At 36.6% G+C, this 22,977-nt stretch overlaps 1 protein-coding gene across 3 annotated transcripts in view; it reads left to right on the forward strand.

Moving 5' to 3' along the window:
• Positions 1-22,977, forward strand: part of Fstl5 (follistatin like 5) — a 596,643-nt gene that overhangs the window by 421,874 nt on the left and 151,792 nt on the right. For all 3 annotated transcript variants that reach the window (XM_052730071.1, XM_052730070.1, XM_052730069.1), the window contains exons 9-10: positions 13,167-13,328; positions 16,781-16,915. In XM_052730071.1, coding sequence (XP_052586031.1) covers positions 13,167-13,328; positions 16,781-16,915 — 297 coding nt within the window. The remainder of the gene's footprint in view (positions 1-13,166; positions 13,329-16,780; positions 16,916-22,977) is intronic.

Here is a 22,977-nt window from a genome sequence, read left to right on the forward strand (position 1 = left end):
CAGGAACCTGGAGGCAAAGACTGAAGCAGAGAACATGGAGGAGCACTTCTTACTGACTCACTCCTCCTGATTTTCTCATCTTGCCTTTTTCATGTAACTTGGCACCAACAGCCAAGTGTTGGTGCTGCCTCAGAGGGCCAGGCTACAACATTATTAGTTAAGAAAATTCCCTACAAACTTGCCTACAGTCCAGTTTTAGGGAGGTTGTGTTATGTTTACAACATCTTTTAATTTTTTTTTTTTTTTTTCGAGACAGGGTTTCTCTGTGTAGCTTTGCACCTTTCCTGGAACTCACTTGGTAGCCCAGGCTGGCCTTGAACTCACCGAATCCACCTGGCTCTGCCTCCAGAGTGCTGGGATTAAAGGCGTGTGCCACCACCGCCCGGCTTATGTTTACAAAATCTAACCAACACAGAGCCAGAACCTCTTTATACAGTTCAGGCTGTTCTTGATCTCACAGACTTCTTTCCTTGAAGTCACAACCCTGCTCTGCTTAGAGCAGTTTGAAGCCTGGCCTGATGGTACAACATTGTAATCCCATCCAAGAAATTGAACGTATTATTCCGTAGAGCACAGAAACAAGTGGGAGAGCAGCTTACTGAGCTAGGCTAGAACATCAGCAGATAAGTAATTTGAGAGCCACTAATGAATCATGTAAGTCAATTAAACATGAAGTTATAAAAACAAAATAAAATAAAAATGATACTAGGCTATAAGTCAGTAACTTTCTCTTTTTCATTAATAGTTTCTCTTATAGGTTTGGAGAAGCTAAATCTTATGTGTTGTCCAAAAACATCTGCATGGGGACATAGAGATAGAGAGAATGTGTGTGTGTGTGTGTGTGTGTGTGTGTGTGTGTGTGTGTGTGTGTGTGTGTGTGTCTGTTGTGAGTTTCAGGTAGAGTTTCTGAAACTAATAGCTTTTGAAACTTAGAAACTGGAGTTTGAAAGTGTCCACAACATTAAGAACAAGTAGATCTGATCTAATTTAATCAAACTGAGATAAACTGTTGCCATCAAAGTAGCTTTAAAATGAGTGACTTCTCAGCATAGCACAGGAGAGAAAGACCTAATAAACAAATCTCACAAAAGATTATACCTATATGCATACTGATCTTAATTTTATATTTTACCTTCCACATTTGTTACAGCCTATCCTTTCATGGAGACCGTAATAATGTGATCAGAGAGCTCTGTAATATTGACAAGAGGCATTGTGAATCTCATGAATATAAAAAGACTGCTTTGGGACAATGTTAAAGAGAAATTGATGGCTTTAATAATGTCAGAGACAAAAGGCATTGGACTGGCTCAGTAGCATTTAAAATATTTATTAAACCCAGTCTGTAATTTTTCATAGGAAAGTTGCTTTAATGACAAAGAAAGTCATAATACAAACAGAACAATCCAGATGCTGCTGTGAATCAGCACTAGTTCAGACACATTTATATTCCTACCCTCAAGCTTTCTCAGAATCCTTTTTAATGGTTGCAGCTGTTTGAATAATTTGTGGGCGAGCTGTGATAGAATTTGTCAAAAGAGTGCAAGATAATGGCATCAAACAAATGAAAAGTAATCAGTGACCTAACTATGGACCTTTGGTGAGAATGAAGTCATCACTTTGGTCTGGATCTCTGCCTCTAGTTAAATTCCTGCTCCAGAGCATCCAAGCTCTGCTGCTGGCATACTGTGTAGGCAAAGTGCTGTAGCTTCTAAGAAAAATCACATTCTGAAAGTATGGAGATAGAAACAGAAGTATCTTTAATGCTGTGGAGATAATTTCTTCTCATTAGATGTTTTTTACTCTTAGGATAGAAAAGTTATTTGGATGAAATTGCTCTATTAGATCTTTCCTAACTTAGAGGAAAATACCTGTCTGTCCATATACAATGAGTATTGTGAGTCTTTGAGAATAGATCCATGTGCTTGACAATTTCATGCCGACTTTTGCTGAATAATTTTTGCAGTATAATTTTAATTTGCAGTATAATTATAATTTTAATTTTTTTGATAAATATTTAGGAAATGTTCGTTTTAAAATCAAAATTTCCAGAAAGACATAAGTAAATATAATTATAAATATACTTCACTTTATTTACATTCTAAGTTGTACTTTTGAATATCAGAGTCCTATCTATACATTAAAGATGCATGACTCATGAAAATGTCTCACATCTTCTTGAACAAGCTAAGTATCTTATTATTTGCATTTACTATATGAGAACTTTTAGACAACTTTTGATTATTTTCCTCCAATTTACTTATTTATTTATTCTTACTGAACAATAGAATATTATCCAATTTCCTTGAAAATTTGTACTACAAGACATTGAAAACTTCTATAGATACATTCATTTATAACACAATACTCTATAATAAAAATTTTAATATATCTTTATGTTGTCAGTACATCATATATAGTTTAACTAAAAGTCTAGTTTAGATTTTAATATGAACTGGTTGAGTCTCAGTAGAACCATATAAGGAGGCATTTATGATCAGGACCAGATGATAAACATTTGGGTGAGAAACACTATATTTTCCCTTGTTTCATTTGGCAGTTGTGAACTCAGCACATGTCAACATGTTAATGAAGAAAAGGAAGGAAATAAAATGTCAGTAGTAATGTAAACTTTGTTCATTTTTTAACCTAAATATTATAAACAAACTAATCCCATGTTTTCTTAAAAGTTTTGCATGAGTAAAATTTATACATTCCATAACATTTGTGCCCCCTTTTATTTTAGGAAAATTCAATTCTGCTTTGTGGATTATTTTAACAGCATAAACACAGTTGTTAAATAAGCTTGGATGTGAACACAGTTTTTTTTATTATTCTGCATTGCTTTTATTTGATTGTTTTATCATGTATGTGTGTATGTGTATTACATATATGTGTGGGTACATATATATGGACAGGTACGCATAAACATAAGTGTGTGTGTGTGTGTGTGTGTGTGTGTGTGTGTGTGTGTATGTGTGTGTGTGTGTGTGTGTGTGTGTGTGTGTAGACCTTAAATTGATAGCCAATGTCTTCATCAAGAATTCTGCAATTTATTGAAGCAGATTTCCTTGTTGAACATTTAACTCTTCATTTCTTGCAGTTCAACTTTCCAGCCAGCCCTGGGCAGTCCCATCTCTGCCTCTTAAGTGGTAGGATTGTATGTTGTCACTCACATGCTCTACTTTTAGATTGTTTCTGTGGATATGATTCTGGTCCTCACACTTGTGTAGCAAAGACTTTATCTACTGAGCCATTCGACTAGCCCATAATTGGGCAATATAGTGTGATTTAAGTCAAACAGTTTAAACTATTCTGATTGGAAATAATTCATAAATTCTTTTTTGTGAGATATCAAATATCATCAGGAAACCTTGAATCCACACATGGTAATGATCTCAGTGCCCAGGGGGCTGAGGCAGAAAGATTATAATTTTGAGTCCAAACAAACTACAAAGAAGGATGCAGTCTTAACACCTGACCCATTTCCCTCCTCCTAAATAATGGAAAAGAAAGGCAAGTTAAAAAAATGGATAGCAGAGAGACTATTCAGAAACCTACCTTTCTGTACAGCATTGGAAGTCTGAAGACTTCCATGTCAATGCAGGCAAGTAGGTTGCTCAATCTAATCTGAAGAAGCTTGTCTTAGTTAGGGTTTCTATTGTTATGATGAAACATTGACACCAAAAGCAAGCTGGGGAGGAAAGGGCTTATTTGGCTTACACTTCTACATTGTAGTCCATCATTAAAGGAAGTCAGAACAGGAGCTCAAACAAGGCAGGAAGCTGGAGGCAGGAGGTGATGTTCACTGGGCCTTGCTCAGCCTGCTTTCTTAGAGAATCCAGGACCATCAGCCCAGGAATGGCATCACTTACAGTGGGTTGGGCCCTCCTCCATTAATCACTAATTAAGCAAAATGTGGTACATATACACAATGGAATACTACTCAGCCGAGAAAAACAATGACATCATGAGGTTTGCAAGCAAATGGATGGTTCTAGAAAAAATAATCCTGAGTGAGGTAACCCAGACTCAGAAAGACAAACATGGTATGTACTCACTCATAGCAGGATACTAGACATGAAACAAGGATGACTGGACTGCTACTCACATCACCAGAGAGGCTACCTGGAAAACAGGACCCTAAGAAAGACACGGGGATCACCCAAAATGACGGAGAAATGGAAGAGATCTACATGAACAGCCTGGACATGAGTGGGGGTAATGAAAGGCGAGTGTCGAGGGAAATAGAGCTTGGGGGAGCAGGAGATCCCAGCTGGATCAACAACAGAGAGGGAGAACAAGGAATAGGAGACCATGGTAAATGAAGACCACATGAGAATAGGAAGAAGCAAAGTGCTAGAGAGGCCCACAGAAATTCACAAAGATACCCCCAAAATAGACTGCTGGCAATGGTCGACAGACAGCCCGAACTGACCTAGTCTGGTGATGGGATGGCCAAACACCCTAATTGTCGTGCTAGAAACTCCATCCAACGACTGAGGGATCTGGATGCAGAGATCCATGGCTAGGCCCCTGGTGGAGCTCTGGGAGTCCAATTAGCGAGAATGAGGAGGGTTTATATGAGTGAGAATTGTTGAGACCAAGGTTGGATAAACACAGGGACAAAAAAAAAAAAAGCCAAACGAATGGAAACACATGAACTATGAACCAATGGCTGAAGGGTCCCCAACTGGATCAGGCCCTCTGAATGGGTGAGACAGTTGATTGGCTTGATCTGTTTGGGAGTCATCCAGGCAGTGGGACTGGGTCCTGTGCTCATTGTATGAGTTGGCTGTTTGAAACCTGGGGCCTATGCATGGTCGCTTGGCTCGGCCTGGGAGGAGGGGACTGGACCTGCCTGGACTGAGTCTACCAGGTTGATCTCAGTCCGCGGGGGGAGGCTTTGCCCTGGAGGAGGTGGGAATGGGGGTTGGGGTGGGGGGAAGGGGAGGGGGGCAGGAGGGGGGCAGGAGGTGGGGAGAACAAGGGAATTCGTGGCTGATATGTAGAACTGAATTGTATTGCAAAATAAAATTTCTTATGTATATATAAAAGAAAGAAAATATTCTGCAGCTGGATCTTAGGGAGGCATTTTTTTTCAGTTGAGGTTTCTTGCTGTCAGATGAATCTAGCTTGTGTTAAGTTTACATAAAACTAGCGATGGCAAACCTTTTACATAGATAAAATGTATATATTTTCACTTTTACTCACTAACAGTGAAAAAGGAAAGGCAATTTCATAATTAGTTCCTTACTAAAAATGATTGTTCCAAAAGGACTTGAAATATTCTTTAAAGGATTATCAACTTTTGAATTGAGGCTGCCAATAATCTTTTAAAATATTTATACTTTAAAACCTATATCTCAACAATGTACTGCTTTTAAATGTTTAGCTTGTTATGCAGGTTCAATATTTGCTATACTATTCATATCAATCTGCATGAGTCTATTTAATGGGTAATAGGAATTTATTAAGATACAAATTGAGGAAATACACTCACACATATAGAACCAAGTAAACAGTTGAAGTCATCCTCTGTTCTGACTGGAAGCAAATCCACTTGGTGTTTCAGTCAGAGCAGGAAGCAGGCAACAGGGAGAAGGAGCTCATGACCCATCTCCCTTTCCTTTTAAGAGGCCATATACAATGGCAAGAAGCACCACCTCCTTCGGGCCCTATAGCCAAAAGTCATGGTGGAGCAAATACCACTACATTTCTCCTTTTTGTCTGAATAAGAAGGTTCTAAACTTAATGCAAACTCTATACAATAAGAATGATTATCAAGTATTGTCCAGGAAAAACAAAAGGTAATAACATAAACAAAAATGGAACTACAACCAACAAGAACAACATCAAATAAGAAAATCATGCTAAATGTCCAGAAATGTCCAGATCATAGGTAAATTGCAAATTACTGAGGTAACTCCAATAGCTGTCCCACCCTGAAGAATCTAACTCTAGTACCTAATATGTTCTTAGTTAAGATACAAGAGGACTGTAACTGTAACTATCTAGTCTTCAACCCCATCAAAGACTTCAGAAAGAACATAATAATACTTGAGAAAATGAAAAATGCAAGCAAGCAACTTCTGACATTCTTTTGAGAATAGACAGGGACATCTGGCAGCCTTAACAGTCAGCTAAAGTTTCTTTGAATTGTTGGGGCATCCAGTTTGGCTACAGGCCTAGAATATCTGACAGACCATTTTCAGAAACAAGAATTTTGTTAGACCATCTTTCCCTGTCGTGGCAGAATTTAGTAGTCGCTTTTCCTTGTGTCCTCCTCATCCGAAAAGGTTTAAGTTTAAGGTGTAAATTATCGAGTAATTTTACCTCAGATGAAATCCTTGAGAGCTGGTCCTTACAGTTGCAGGTGTTCATGAAGTCCCAGTTCTTGTGATGGTTTTTGGGAGTAGTAGCAATATTTGGCCAGTGCCGAAGGTGTAGAGTACAAGGCAGATCTGGTGTGGGCTGACTCAACTTTCTGAATGAGCTCTGTGAATCTAACACTAACCCAGACAGCCAACCTTACCCGTGAGTAGTGGACAGAGCTGCCTGGATCACAACAGATGAGGTAATACACCAAACTATTAGAAACGCTGCCTGGGACACCTGCAGACATTCTGTAGGGCTGCACACAAAGTGGCAGTGGTGGCAGCAGGAGTTTCAAAAGGTGGAGTTGGCAGCATATACACTGAACAGTTTTAAAAGAAAAGGAACAGTCTGCTGGTAGTCTCTAACCAGCCCTGGGTCTGTGACCCCATCCAGCTGCTACAAGCACAGAACTAGGAAGCCGCGTAGTGTGGTACCTTTCTCTCTGAAGTGGTGCTCTATCTGTTGCAGAGTGCAGGTGCTTCTTCTGGCAGTGGTTCTTGTAACCACTGCCACGTGAGCCGCCTGACTTGGGCATGACCTGCCTAGCCTACATGCTCCCTGCAAGGCTGTTGTATGTGGTCAATCACCTGAGCAGTTCCTTGTGGGGTTTGGGCTGCACATGGGTGGAGAAACTCACCAGCAGCCACACATGAGCATTAGGCGTGGTCACAGGAGCACAGGAGCCTCTAAGCTAACCTGCCACAGCTGCCATGGAGGCTGTGGGCAGGAGCCACAGGGAGTGTGGGGTCTTTTTGTCACATGGCTACCACTTATTAAGATCGATCCATGTGAGTCTATTTAATGGAGAATAGGGATTTATTAAGATACAAATTGAGGAAATAGACTCACAAATACAGAAACAAATAAACAGCTGAAGTTTGTTCTGACCTCTGTTCTGACCCGGAGTGAATCCACCTGGTGGTTTGATCAGACCAAGAAGCAGGCAGCAGGGAGAAAGGGCTCATGACTCTTGTCTCTTTCCTGTTAAGAAGTCACATACAATGGCAAGAAGCAGTGCCGCCTTTGGGCCCTATAGCCCAAGGTCATGGGCAGAGCAAATACCACTACACTATACCAATCATGTATTGCACTCTAATTCTGTTGTTGATCACCACTTAATGTCAATAAAATAAGTGAGATGTATATTTCCTCAGGAATCTGTTGTTTCCTCAAAACACAATTGATTTGAGTATTAAATTTCAATATTGAAGATGTAGCATTCAATAGTTTTGTTCCTCTCAACTCAGAATATTTGGCAAATCAGATACCAGTAACAATGCAGGAAAAAGCTGAACCTCTCTGAAACCCTTTCCTTTGACAGTGAGGATTAGTGGGACTATAGGCAGTCTACATAAAAGCTATATATTCTATATGAGTAATGTAGAATCCACCTTTCTCTCTGAGTTGACTGATGGCTGCTCTTTAAAATTAATTCTCTAATATATTTATGCTGTCTCTTATTTTCTTTCCTGGAAGAAATGCTGCAGATGGTATTGATTCTCATTTTGGTCGTAAATTCTGTGGCAAGATACACTTTCTTTTATTAAATATTTATTAAGAGTTGTTTTCCCTTCTGGCTCTTTATAGAAGTCTTTACTAAAAGCTCATTTGTAGCCTCTCTGGATGTTAGGAGATTAGAAATGGGGTGTGACTGCTTCAAAGGTATTTTGTACATGTTCATGTGGATTTGACAGGTGTACCAGCATATCTTTTTTAAAAGCTGTTTGTTTTGAACATGAACAAAATAAAATGCTATGAAAGTTGCTCAATGGTAGATATATGAGACAAATTTAAATTTGAACATGAGACCTAGGCCAAAGTTATCACGAGGGCCTTTAAAGTCATATCTGATACATCAAAACAAATTAAGTTGTAATCGGTGGTAAAGAAATATAACCAGGCATTAACTCCCCATCATGCCTATGTTATATTTTTTGAATTACAATTTCAGAGGGAGAAAGGATGCAGAAAATTCCTATGTTTATGACTTTGGATATCTGTGAGGCTCCCAGTTTTACGAATGCTAGAGGCAGTATCAAAATAGTCTAGCCTGCAGCACTTTCTAAGGTCTTCTCTCATTCTTCTGTTTCATCTTTGTTATAGTTGGTGACTGACTCATTTTAGACCTCTAGAGCATCATGGGAAAGAGAAATAAGGATTCAGGTTTGAGAGGTAGCTAAAGTCTGGACCTTATCACTGAAACTAGTTTGTGATCTACACAGGATTTATAGTGTCACTAGGTCTAGGAAGACTGTATTTTCCTTGTAAATCAGATTTTAATAAGCAACAAATCATTAGACAGAGGTGTCCTGAAATTAAATTTGGGTCAGATTTAAAAACTAAGGAGAACCTTACAGTCATTGTATCTTAGAATTTTTGACACTAAGGCAAAAGCATTTAATTGAACACAGAGGATATCGGGTGTAATAGATACTTTTTGTTGATGTGATAAAATATCATTACCAAAAAAGAAGAAGAAGAAAAAGAAGAAGGAGAAGGAGCAGGAGAAGAAGAAGAAGAAGAAGAAGAAGAAGAAGAAGAAGAAGAAGAAGAAGAAGAAGAAGAAGAAGAAGAAGAAGAAGAAGAAGAAGAAGAAAATCCTCAAGGAAGAAAGAATCTTGGGTTTTTCAACTTCTTTATTTTATTTGTATATTTGCTTGGATTATATAAGAGGGAGAGTCCATAATGGCAGGCAAGTTGTGGCAACAATTGCCATGAGCAGGAAGCTGAAAGTTTATACCTTCAACCTCAAACATAAAACAGGGACAGTGACCTAGACACTGGGTGAGGAGAGAAGCTCTCGAAGTCTGCCTCTGATGACACACTTCCACCAGCAGGGACGCAGAGGGACAGTGTTAGATTTCACCATGTGCTTATAGCAGCATGATAATTAAAATTTGTGGATTATTTATGTTAGCCATTTTCCCATTTCATGTTTTATGACCACAAATTAGTAAAGCTAACTGAAACCATGGTACATAGAACCAAGACTAGAACAAAACTTGTTTAACTTTTTATGTCCAAATGTTCCACACTTTGGACCTCTTGCCATGTAACTTTGAATTCTTTAATATAGCCTACCCTGAAAGGTGAGAATTAGTTTTCACATTTTAAAGACAATGGTGCCAAAGAATGTGGAGAAATATTTTGATGCTTTCTAAGACCTATACCCTATGACACATATCATCTATTTTCCATTAGCTGGAATGCATTTTGTAAGATGTTGTTACTTCTTTTAGTGAAACAATAAGAACTTTTACTAATAGATTTAATTTAGGTAAATGTTTATAAGACTTTTTTCAAACTTCTGTTGTTTGCGTAGATTCTGGTATATAGCCAGATAGGATGTAAATTCAGTGACTTATAGTTCAGATACAACATTGTATGCCCATCACTGCTATCTAATCCTAAAACGCCTCTTCCAAAATAAACCTTATACTCAACCAATTAGTAAATGTTCTGTTTCCTCCTCCTAGCTCTCTATAAATCTGTTTTGACACATTTACCCATTCTGCTTCTGTTTCCCACAAATTAACTGTTATTGTGTCTGACCTTTCCTGTTAGACTGATTTCGCTTAGTATCAGATCTTCAATATTTGTATTGTAGCACCCTAAGAACTTAGGTTCCCTGCTGAAATTGTTGTATGTTGTAAAAAAAAACATGTTGTTTTTCAGTCACTAGTCATTTTTTCAGTCACTAGGCATTAGTTCATTTGCATTTTAACTTTTCCTTAATACAAGGAATGGATTTTTATTTTGAACTATTTTTAAAACCAGTTTCAAGTCTCTGAAGGAAACCTAGATTAGAAATAGCTCATTAATGTCTGCTAATGGGGATCCTTGTTAATTCTAACTTTATGTTTCAGATGTTAATAGAAAACCAAACTATTGTTCACACTCTCTGAATGGCTACATTCTTCCCTAGCCCAACCAGCGAGGTGCAAGTGTTCCAGATCCTTCATATCTCCTATCTGTACATGATGTTTTGTTGTTTGTTTCAATAGCCAGTTTAGTGGGTAAATGTATTCGTGTGTTTACATATATATGTGTATATATATATATATATATATATATATATATATATATATATATACAAGCTGGCATATACACATACACTCACAACCATACACACACACACACACACACACACACACACACACACACACACACGCACACACACGGCCGGGGGACGGACAGACAGACAGAAAGAGTGAAAGACAGACAGAGAGAAACTGGCAAAGGGATTTGAAACTTTCGTTTGTGTTACCCTCTATTTTGACATCTTAACTTTTACTTGCTTTTTGTATATCTTATTGTAAGACATACTTATTCTTGTCTTTTGCTTCATGTAGCTATTAAAGATTTATTTGTATTATTTGTATGTATGGGTATCTATGCAGGATATACACATCTGAGTATGTTACTCATTTGAGGCCAGAGGCATCAGATCGCCCTGGACCTTTAAGAAGTGAACCCAAGTGCTCTGCAAGAGCAGTGTGCTCTTTGTCAATGAACTTTTCAAGCCCCAGGGCCCCATATTTTAACTGAGTTCTTTGTCATTTACCTTCTGAATTGCAATAATTTTTATAGATTCTGCATATTAGTCTCTTATCAAACATAAATTGTAAATTATTCTGTGTTCTATGAGTTATATTTAATCTACCACTTGTGTGTGGGTTTGTATCTGTGGATATGTTTGTGTGACAGTGTGTGTGAGGAAGTGTATATGTATGTACATGTATTTTCTGGGTAAAGGAGAAGCTTTTTGTCATTCTTTAGCTTCAGCCAACTTTCTTTTTAGAGACAGGACCTTTCACTGGTCGTTACTCACTAAAGAAGCTGGGCTGGCTATGCAGTGAGCCTCGAGGATCGTGTGTTCATTCCTCTCAATTACTCAGATTACAAACTTGCACCTCTACACCTGGCCTTTTATTCATGTGTATTCTGGGGACGCCGTTCAAGCCCCATGCTTGTGTGTTAAGCACATGATAGACTGCACTGTCTCCTAGGTTTTCTTCCTTCCTTCCATTCTTTCTTATTGTTTTAGATTATTTTATTTTATGTGCATGAGTGTTCCCCCTCCAAGTGTGTATGTCTTGTAAGTACTCCATGTATGTGCTTAATTTAAAGAGGTGTCAAAGAGTATCAGGTTCCCTTCAACTGGAATTGGATGGTGGTGCTGGAAAGTGAACTCAAGCCTTCCGAAATAGGAACCAATACTCCAAGCCACGAAGCCACATTTCTCCATGAGCTCCCTCCCTTATCTTTCTTGATAATGTCATGTGATGATCCAAATATTTTAATTCAATTGAGGATGAGTTTATTTATTTTTATGTTGGTGCTTGTGACTATGGGGCCATAGCTAAGAAATCTTCATCAAATTCAATGATAGAATGAGTTATTAATTTATTCTTATGCTTTCTTTGTTTCTCTCTTTTCTTTCACTTAAATGTGCTGTTTATTCTATAAAAGGAGATATGTATGAGTACATTGATTAAAAGACTGTAATATCTCCTATGACTCATATTTGTTATTTATCTTTCTTTAAAATTTATTTTTGTAATTATAATTCAATTATATCTCTCCCTTCCATTTCCTCTCTTCAAAACCCTCCCCACTCTCCTTCAAATTTATGACCTCCATTTTCACTGATTGTTATGATATGCATATCTGTACATTCATATACATGTATATTCCTAGATATAAACTGTTCATTAAGTACATATAATGTTACTCATACCTATGTTTTCAGGGCTGTTTATTAAGAGTTATAGTGTTTTATTTGGACAATTAGAGCTATGATTTAACTTGATTCAAATCACGTGAATATAGTATGAAGTAGGAGTTCAAGTTCATGTTCTTGTAACATATTGACAGTTGCACTAGACATTCCTGAAAAATAGACACCTTGGCGCTATGTGAAACATCAGTTGACCACAGCAGTGTGTGGTCATTTATTTGCTTCCAACTCTTCTCTGCAGTCCTGTGTGCTGATCCTCACGTCCATTTCTCATGGCTCCAATGACCAAAGTGTCATCCCTTTAGTGTTCCTCTGACTTTCTGGAGATTATTATGGTCACTGGGGCCCCTAGTCACTCTTCCTGAATCTGAGGAGTGGCTACTATACATCTATACAAAGCTGCCTTTGAAAATCTTTTCAGGGTTATCTTACCATTTTCAGATCAATTAGGGGATATTAAATTTTACCAGTGATTGTTTCCATTTTACCAACCAATTCTTTCTATTCATGAATATATTTTATCTTGAATTTCATTTACTTTAAATACTTTCAACAATGTTTTCCAGGGCTTAGTGTAAAGTCTGGCATGTTTTTAACAAAATTTATTGTTAATAGTGTGTTTTTAGTATACTATTATCTACAAATTTTGCTGTGGTAAGGAAACACATTCCTTTCTAACTACATACTTATTTATTTAAATAACTAAATCCATAAGCTTTTAATTCTTTATAATGATTTTAAGTGTTAATTTAATGCATAAGTCATCCTGTAGTAGGCAAGTGGGAGCCTATTTCAGTATTATGTTTTCAAGATTTTATAATTTCTGAAACATGATATTCCATGTTTGAATTGTATTTTTCCTGACATAGGCCCAGAATTACCTTTCCACAAGCATCCATGGGGCATTTTAGTAGAGAATTATACCAGGAAACTGATTATACAACCTAATGAAAATGTATAATTCATAAGGGATCATCTTATAATTTTTGTTCATTTTCCAAGATGGTAAATGATGATTACTTATTCATTTCTTTTCTCCCACATTCAGTTCCTCCAGTCATCCGAGTGTATCCAGAGAGCCAGGCCAGAGAACCGGGGGTAACTGCAAGCCTGAGGTGCCATGCAGAGGGCATACCAGACCCTCAGCTTGCCTGGCTGAAGAATGGAATTGACATTACACCAAAGCTCTCCAAACAGCTCACACTTCAAGGTACCTGTTTCTTACGTTCTTTTCCTTAAATGAATTGGCACATCTTCTATATTAAATTTTAGGGAAAAAAATGACAACACACAACACTTGTGAAACAATGAATTATTGTAGCAGCAGTTGAGACTATTAAAACATGGTTGCATCTAAAACAAAAGCTGATACAGTTCTCTAATTACTGTTGAAAATATAGTCTTGTCATAGAGATTAATACAGGATGCCCTTATTTTGGTCACAAGTACTATATTTAATTATACACCTCTTTGGATTAATTGTTCTGCAATTATTTATTTATTCCCTGTGACATCTTGAGCATGTTTATCATTATCTTCAGATTGAAGTGTCACTTCTATTCTCTGTAGAGCTAGAACTTACTTAGTAGTTTAAAATTCCTTTAAACAATTTTTATCATTGAAATGCTGTTTTTTTATTTCTCCACTAATTTAATAGGTAGTTTTCCTGAGTATAATAGTCTGGGTTGATAGTTGTGGCATTCCAGTACAGGATATGAATATATAATTTGTTTAAAAGAGGTAGTATCATCATTGAAGAAAAGCTAAATTGATGCTGGAAATGTTTTCCTGAATATACCAAAATAAAAGCCTCAGTGGAAAAACCTCATTTGGAGAACAGTTTTGTCATTGTGGTGTTGTCTTAACAGAGTTAAAATAATTCTGTGGATTTCTTGTCTGTAAGTTCTTCCAGGTAGTTCTCATCGGGCTGCCTTGTCATGGGATTAGTAAATTTTGGAGGCCACATGTTGTCCTAGATGTTCATGTTGTTTTCAGTTCTGCACTGGAACTTTCACATCTGGAGTTTGTAGAGTGGAAGGTTGAAACAGAGTTTGATGGTCTGGGGACTATACATCTGTCCACAGCAGGTGCAAGGGTGTGAGAAAATAAGTACCACTTACCAGTCATCATCAGAAGTTTGGACTGAAGTATCAGGGTCTAGGAACTCCTTATCTGTAAGACAAATTGGTAAACAGTCTTATTAATAAAAAAAACCTGGAGCCAGATATTGGGGTGAAAACTGAGAGATCAGGGAAGCAGAAAGAAGCCAGCCACGTTCTTACCCCTAGAAATCCTCAAAAAGAGACCTACTTCCTGTATACCCATGCCTACATCCTTTCTGTGCCTGCCATCTTAGTTCCCCTTTCTGCCCAGCTATATCAATTTTCTGTTTCTGCCCAATTCTATCATTTCCTGTTTGTCTGTCCAGACCTCCAGACCTCTATGGTTAGTGCTGGAATTTAAAGGCGTGTACCACCATACCTGACTCTGTTCCCAGTGTGGCCTTGAATTCACAGAGATCCAGATGAATCTCTGCCTCCCGAATGCTAGGATTAAAGGCGTGTGCTACCACTGCCTGACCTCTATGTTTAATATAGTGGCTGGCTTTTTCCTCTGATCCTCAGATAAGCTTTATTAGGGTGCAAAATAAAATAACAATCACCAGATTTACCTGTTTGTATCAAGTGCTAGGAGGTGCTAGAAGTTTGGGTCCAGTGCTTAGGGATTCTGGAAGATTTACTTGTATGCACCATAGGTAGGGGCCTGACTGCTCGGTGTCTTTGACACCTTAGCTCTTGGTGCCAGGAGATAAGAAAAATGGGGACATTTGTCTGATTGCTTAAGGGCTGGAAACCCCTTACTCTCAGTGCCTAAAGTGAGGGCGTAGAAGTTTAGGCCTATGGAAGAGATGGAAAACAGTGTAGGATAGGGACAGAGAAAGAAAGGGCAATCTTAGAAGCCTTGTTCAGATGCACTATCAGCTACACAACATCTCAACAGCAAAAATACAAAATTAAACATAATAAAGGAAAATTGAAATTAGTAAATAACATGAGGTAGAAGTAAACCTTAGTTCGTATCACTCCTCCTTGGGGAATTGCTCGACACTGATTGTTTTTTGGCAGAGTCTCATAGGCAAGTAGAAGTGTTGTAGATCTCAGTCACTCAGGTAGACAAGTTGAGTCAGGTGTCTTCACCTGTATTAGTAACTGACAATAACAGTGTAAGCAAAGAAGGGTTTATTCTGGCTTTCACTTGGAGAGATACATTCCATGGCAACAAAGGCATGATGGCAGGAGGTTGGCTGACCACATTGTTTTCCTAGTTAGGTACTAGAGAGTTTTATGAAACACTAAGGCTTATTTCCAGTGACTCATTTCCCCTAGACAGTGTCTACCTCCTAAAGGATACACATACTTCCCAAATGGTGCCACCTTCAGGGGACCAAGTGTTGAAACACATAAGCCTATGGAGGCATTACAATTTCAAACTACATTTCCAGATAGGCTTTTGTGGGAGAAGACACCCTCTCCTCTTCTCACCAATCTTTCTGTCTCAACCAATACTTTTTTTCTCTAATTCAACCACACCAGTTTACCTGTCATTCACTTGCCACAGAGTTGTGTTCTAAGCCACTGTATGTTGTTTTGTGACTGAGCAACATAGAGCATAGATAACAGACACCAGAGAAACATCTACATAAAAATGAAAAAGGGAAAAGAGAAATCGAAACTCATGATAGCAAGAGAACACAGGTTTGGAAGTACAACGTTTTCATAAAAATCAAGCCTTTTTACTTGAGTACTTGTAAGAATTCATTCTATGAATCTCAGGCTCTTCATCTGGTAATGAAATGCCATTTGTATAGATTACATAATAAGATATATGAAGGTTATAGCATTGTCCAGCATGTCATACATGATTAATTACACCTTGACTTTGGTGTTGGAAGATTCAACTTATTATTTAAGGAATTGAATAAAATATTCACTCAACAATATTTGAAATTTTGTACTTACAGTGATTATATCTCTTAATTATAGTTTAAGGTAAGTTTTTGGGGAAATTTCAGACAATCATGTTATTATCTGCCTATCCTCTTTCTCTAATATTTCCAAATATCTAACAAGGTTGCTTAAGTGACAGTGGTACACTGTAAACTTCCTTAATGAGACAATAGACATGTTGATATAATTCATTTAATTCATATTAGTGGATTTCCTTAAATGAGATGATAGACTTACTGATAGAATCCACTCAACCCATGCCAGTGATTTTCACATGTGTTTCTATAAGTGAACAAGATTGCTATTGTTTGTTCTAAAAAAAATGTTAGTTTACAGATTGGGTTTTAAATATAAATACATATATCAAGAAGATGATAGTTACTAATAAGAAATATGCATTGTAGGAAAAGGAAATGCTATAAAATGTAGAGTGTTTGCATTTGCTGGTGGTAAGCTCTCATCAATGGAGTGACAACACAATGCACAAACACTTGAGAGCCTCTGGAGCAATTTGGCACATCTCCCAAGTATGGGAGAAGGAAGGAAAACGGTTTAATTAGTACAAGCTCAGTGAGCTGTTTGCCTGTTTAATCGGAATGCACAGTACCAAAGCAGAAACTGTAGTTTACAAGTTTCGTTTGCCTTCTGTTCCCAGCAAATGGCAGTGAGGTCCACATAAGCAATGTGCGCTATGAAGATACTGGAGCATACACGTGCATTGCTAGGAATGAAGCAGGCGTGGATGAAGACATCTCTTCCCTTTTTGTGGAAGATTCTGCCAGGAAGACCCGTATGTATTGAGCCCACCCCCCAACACATGCGTGTGCACACATACATATACACACATGCACATTGCACATTTTATAGTGCTGTCCTTTGTAGTTTGTGACAGGCACAGACATAAAAAAAATTAAGAAAAAAAGAAAATCTGTGTTCATGAAGAAGAAAATTCTTAAAATACTCAAATAGGTTTGAAGATGTCTGACAGCTAATGCAATTTTCCCTCCAGCTCCAGCATCAGCACACCAATGAACATAAGATGTTCCAGACACTGACTTCCTGGGTGCTCATGTGCAAATTTAAATCCTTGTAAAGTCCCTTTTCCACACCGTTTGTAAAGTGCAATGTCCTCAAATGATCATCAGTGTGTTTGTGGACGGTTTTAACTCAGCCTCTTTCTGAGTCTGCCAGAGGCGCAGCAGCCATCCAAGCAGCCGCTGTGCTGAGACCTCCTCTGCAGCAGAACCTCCCTGCCCCAGTGTCCATTAGCAATAGAAATCCTTTGTCATCATGACATGTGCCATATGGTCATCCCCCAGAATTAGGATAGAAGCGGACTACACATACACATTGAAAGCTTATTTCATGTGTACATACATATATATTCCAATGGGTATTTGAGTTCTAGCATTCTTGGGTAGTGGTGAACTCGGGCTAATTAGAGTATCCTCCAGTTTAAACTTTTTTTAACTTGTTGGTCATGATGACATATTTATTTATCTCTATTCTGTGATGTGGGATGCAATATTTTTAATTTTACTCATTCTGTTGTGTCATGACAGTGGACACAGAAAGGGAATGATGAAAACAACACATTTGTGCTAGAGCTGAAGGTTTCATATTAAGTGAACTCCTCTAGGCAAAGACAGATTTTTCTTGATCTTCTGCTCACATTTACCATAGTGTGGCTGTGTGATGACTTGGACTGTGTGTACTTGAACAGGTTGTCACCTTCGTTCATTGATCATTCTTTGACTAATGTCAATTTTGATAGTCTCTGATGTTTTGGACCTCTCATTTGGGCCTATTTCTCTGAGCATAATTTTGATAAATGTAGAAACATCTCAAAATAGTCATGTTACCCACCCTTACACCAATTATCACAGGTAAGTACGAGTGAATCATCAGAAGGCTGCCCAGACTTGCCAATCAACCCAAGTTTTTCTATAGTTTCTCTGGGAAGGGCAATCATAAGTATAAGTGGATAGTTAAATAGATAAATTTTAAGGCATAAAAGTCAAAATGAAAGCCAACTTGCTAACCTAAACAAACTCATAATTTCTTTACCCCTTTTGTTTTTCCAAACAGCTATCATTTCTTAACTTTTTTTCTTAAAATTTTAATTATAAGTAACTGAAAACTTGCTTTGTATTTGTTTTATATATTTATTTATTATTTTTATTTTATGATTTTCTACATAAGATTTGGCTTCATTACTTTGATTTTCCTCTTCAGTGCCATGATATTGATATAAATAGCATTTTATAAAGTAGTTGTGGAAGCTATATTAACTATTATAGTTACATTTAAAAATGCAAACTGAAGACATGTGAACATGCACTGGTGCTCAATAAACCCAAAATATAGTCATTGTAATGTGACAGATCTCTGCAGTGCTGAAAATGTGCAACAAAATAAAGCTGTAGTTGTGCAGAGACTACTCTAGGAAGATGGGTAATTTTGTTAAGGCTTACTTCTGGTTCTTCCTAGAAACTTAGACTGAGCATTTGAATTCAGACATCTGTTTTTTAGAAAGCCAAAAGAACCATCACACACCTGTCCTTCACAGTTTTTTTCTTTCTATTTGCAAGCATTTAAGAGAATAATAAGAACTGTCCAAAACCACCAAAAGTTATTTCAAAGCAATTTTTCCTTTAGAAAGTGAACACACACATACACACATACACATTGGTATAACTAAAAAAGAGTAAATTTTGTAATAGGGCAGTGTTCAAATCACCCAACAGTTCTGCGGGTGGAGTCTGTAATATGACCACTTTGAGCTTTAGTTCTTGTGCTGCAATAGGAAATAAAAAATGAACAAACTAAGAAACTTTGGTTAGATACTACGTATAAAGTTCTTATCAGACTGGGAAACACACTGTGCATTCTTACACCAACTCTCTCAAAATAGCTTCTAGATACTTGTTAACAAGTTTTTGTTTTAAATGAAAACCTGGAAATCCAGTGCATAGTAGAAATCATAAATTTCACATTGAATGATGCATATAAATAAAAAAACAGACATAGTTGCAGATGGGTATGAGTACATACGATTATGTTTATTAATATGAAACGTATTTGAAATATTTCTTTTCACGTTTAAAAGAGTAAACACTGTTCTAATTTTCCCTTTGTGTGGATATTGAAATATTTTAAATAAAGGTCAGATTCCTTCACCCCACAAAATTAACTATGTCATAGAGATAGTCAAAGCGAAAGCTGCAAGTCCAACCACTTCATATTTGACTGACAATGAAATGGCAGTATATTTCAACTTGTGTTTTCTTTCTAGGAGATGTACTGTAGTATGGAGTCTCATGTTTATAATAGAACATTGGAGAAGGATTTACTTGTTCAGTAAATTGCATAATACATACTTTATTTAGCAACAGCCTTGTAGCAATAATCCAGCTATTTCCTACATAATAGGACAGTCATAGTAGTATCAATCACATTTTCTTCATAGTTCATATTTTAGTATTGTGATACTGTTGAGAGAATAATTCAAGAAAAGCATAAGATGAGAAATGAGTATGAACCGCCCTTCTACCTGAATATTTTGAGCTACAAAGCCTGATTTTGTTACCAAACCTCACTGTAAGTTTTTTTTCAGTGAAAATCCAAATTGCCAAGAAGGACCCTAACTGATAACCTGAAGCTATGTTGAGGTTAGAGTGTGGAACTAAAATTCAATGGGTGAGTCCTAGAGGGCTGTGTGGTGCTTATAGTAGGAATTAGGAGAGAATGGTGTGAAACACATGTGTGGGTTTAGACAAAGGACACATACTATTTATAAGAAAACATCTTGCCTTTGGCAAACTCTTTCCACATCTCCACTCCCAGTAGGGCTCAGCTGATGGAGACCATCTTCGGGGTTAAAGTGCATGATGAGCAATCTGTCTGCCACAGGAAGTATCTAAGCTACCGGCTACATAAAACCAAGCAAGCATTACATCACATCTGGCCAGAATTTTAGTAAGAAATGGGGTTAATACAGCTAATTGAACATGCTGAAATATTGGATACAAATGTGTTATAATAGCACATTGTGGTCTAAATATAATAAATATGCATGATGATCTATATGTTATGTATTCTTTCCTTTTTTATTGCCATATGGCTACAGTTGTAAATATTTGATTACCACAATAATCCTTATATAAGTTAAATATATCAAAAGTGGCTTTCTTTGATAACATGAGTCAATATTTTTGTTTAAAGTTTATTATTATACAAAATTTAAGATTCTTGAAGTGAGCACTTATTTTTAGAAATGAAATTAGTTTTAAAAGTAGATGACCATTCATCTTAGTACCATTTAGCAAAGGGTTTCCTTTTCTGGATTCATTTGTAACACTGGGTCATAGTGTTTCCAATGTTTTCAGAGGTCTGTTCTAAATCTGTATTCTCTTCCATCATTGGTCCTTCACATATTAGCTGCAAATGCATTGCTATAGAATAGTTCTTCCACTACGTTCCCTGTGCCACTCTCCATAGAAAGTTTTGGCTGTTCTTATATTAGGAATTCCTAATTCCTAGCATCTTTTTCACACTACAAGAATGTTCTAAATGGGTTAAATTCTACAATAGGATTTGAGTAAATCATTTAAGCATGTGATGTTAAGATGATAATGATTATGTAAAATTGCAATAACTGTCATTTAACTTGCAAACCTTTAAATACATGGCAAAAGGCAGTTATTTTGTGCAAAAAATTAAAAATATTATTGAAGATTTAAAAATTAAAAAAATACATTTAAAAAATGTATGTGTTTTTTCTACACATGAATATGTTCACTGAGATGGAGGATGGTCCAGATGCCCATAGTAGTCTGAAGTCTGAGTTGGATCCTTTGGAGGTAGAGTTACAAAACTGGTTGTGAGCTGCCCCAAATGGCTATAGGGAACTGAACTCGGGTTCTCTCTGAGAACAGCAAGCTTTCGTAATCCAGGATATACAAAGTTTTATGATGTATTTGTTTATTTTAGAAGAAGAAGGGCGTTTTAAAGGTCTTAAAGCATGGCCTTATCTGAATATGCCAATGCAAACCTGGAATCAGTGCAAATTTTGATATTGCAAGCACAGCAATGAGCCATTTGTAAGAAAGGAGAAATGCATAAAAGGAAAGCTGTATGGATTCAATGAAATATTGTGAATGTCTGTGTGAAAATAATGTATCAAGTGAAGGTAAATTCATAAGTGATCAAGCAAAAATGAAGATAGGTAGAATAGTCCTCAGCTTATTATTTGTTTCTTCACGGTCCACAAATATAATGAAGACTAGTGAGGAGTAGGCAAAGCCCATCATAAATGGTAAAGTGAGGTGCTTGCTGCTTGGTGCTCAGTGCCTCAGACAAATGCCAAATAGAAACAAGCCTATGTGGGCAAATGAAATAAACTAATAGGTGTGAAATGTTACTTCTGACTAAGTATTTTAAATAGCATTGAATAGAAGTCTACACAAGAAGTCCTGGTTATTGTATTTTACTGGACCTCAATATCCATCAGTAAGAAATTAGTTAAATAAATGTGTAAAACTTTACAGTAGGACACACTGTTATTATGAAAATTAATGATGTAAGTCTACATGCCTTTATATTTAAAGACATATAAAGTTTCATGAACAGAAAAAGTATATGTACTGAAATTACATTTAAATGTTCCAAAAGATAGTATAGAACAAAATTGCCATAAAATGATTCTTATAAGATATCATAAATAAATCTCATGTTTATTTATTTGTATTTTAAAATTATTGAAATTTTTAATGACAACCATAGATAATTTTATAAAGTTTGTTAAATTTTTGTTGAGTTTACTGATATAATGGTGGTATTCCTTTTGAGATTCTATAATTTCAAAACCTGCATTAAACTTAGTGAAGTTTGGTCAAATAACTGTGTGCTTAATTTTAAAAGAGTACAATCACAGTTTTTTTTCATAATTTTCTGAGGGTTATCTGAAAAAGAAATCAGTGAGATATAATGTAAATACACAGAGAATAAATAAAATGTGTGTGTGTCTTTGACATAGCCAGATTAGGGTCAGAAGTTGGAATGAGACACTTCCTCACAGTGTTGAAATGTCAACCTATGGCACAACATTTTTATTAAACATGTGCAGAGAGCTCAGAATGTACATTCCTGTCCTTTTGGCCTGTGACATTTTTACACAGTGACTGTGTTGAGTAGAAATATTTTCAGGAATGTGGACAAACCCCAGGCTATGCACCATTATCTCTGATAAGGATAGAATGTGGGAAATGTGCCACACAGGATGATTACTCTGCATCCTTATTTTACAACTACATGATTGTTTTAATACATGTATTACACAGAAATTTTGATATTAGATTTCTGGAAAGACATTTAAGTCATGCATGAATTATATCCCAGTAGATTGGCCCTTCTCCATGTTGATCACTGTCTCTCTCAGGGGTGTATTTATGTTCATTCCTATTATTTTGAACAGTAAATCTGTACAATGAGTAGGTGAAATATCTAGGTTTCTATTTCTAACATGTTCTAATTCAATTAGAAAGCCAAATGTTTCCTAGATATAGTTTCACTTCATAAGATGGAGATTATACTTTAGAAAAAAATGTACATTGTAATTTTAATAGCATAGTATAGTCAAGTAAAGAATATAGTCTGTGTATATGCACATACGTGCTTGGAACAACATCTATTTACTAATTATGATTATATTATTAATAATATCAGAATGTAATTTCAGTGTTATCTTCCATAATAAATAATGGAATGTCAGAGAAAACAAGATAGATATATTAACAATATGTTATCCTTTTTATTATTTGTGCATTTGTCTTTGAGATAGGGTTGATGTCC

This window comes from Peromyscus californicus, unplaced genomic scaffold (assembly GCF_007827085.1).
Source record: "Peromyscus californicus insignis strain IS unplaced genomic scaffold, ASM782708v3 Scaffold_9__1_contigs__length_137607984, whole genome shotgun sequence".
NCBI classification, from domain to species: Eukaryota; Metazoa; Chordata; class Mammalia; order Rodentia; family Cricetidae; genus Peromyscus; species Peromyscus californicus.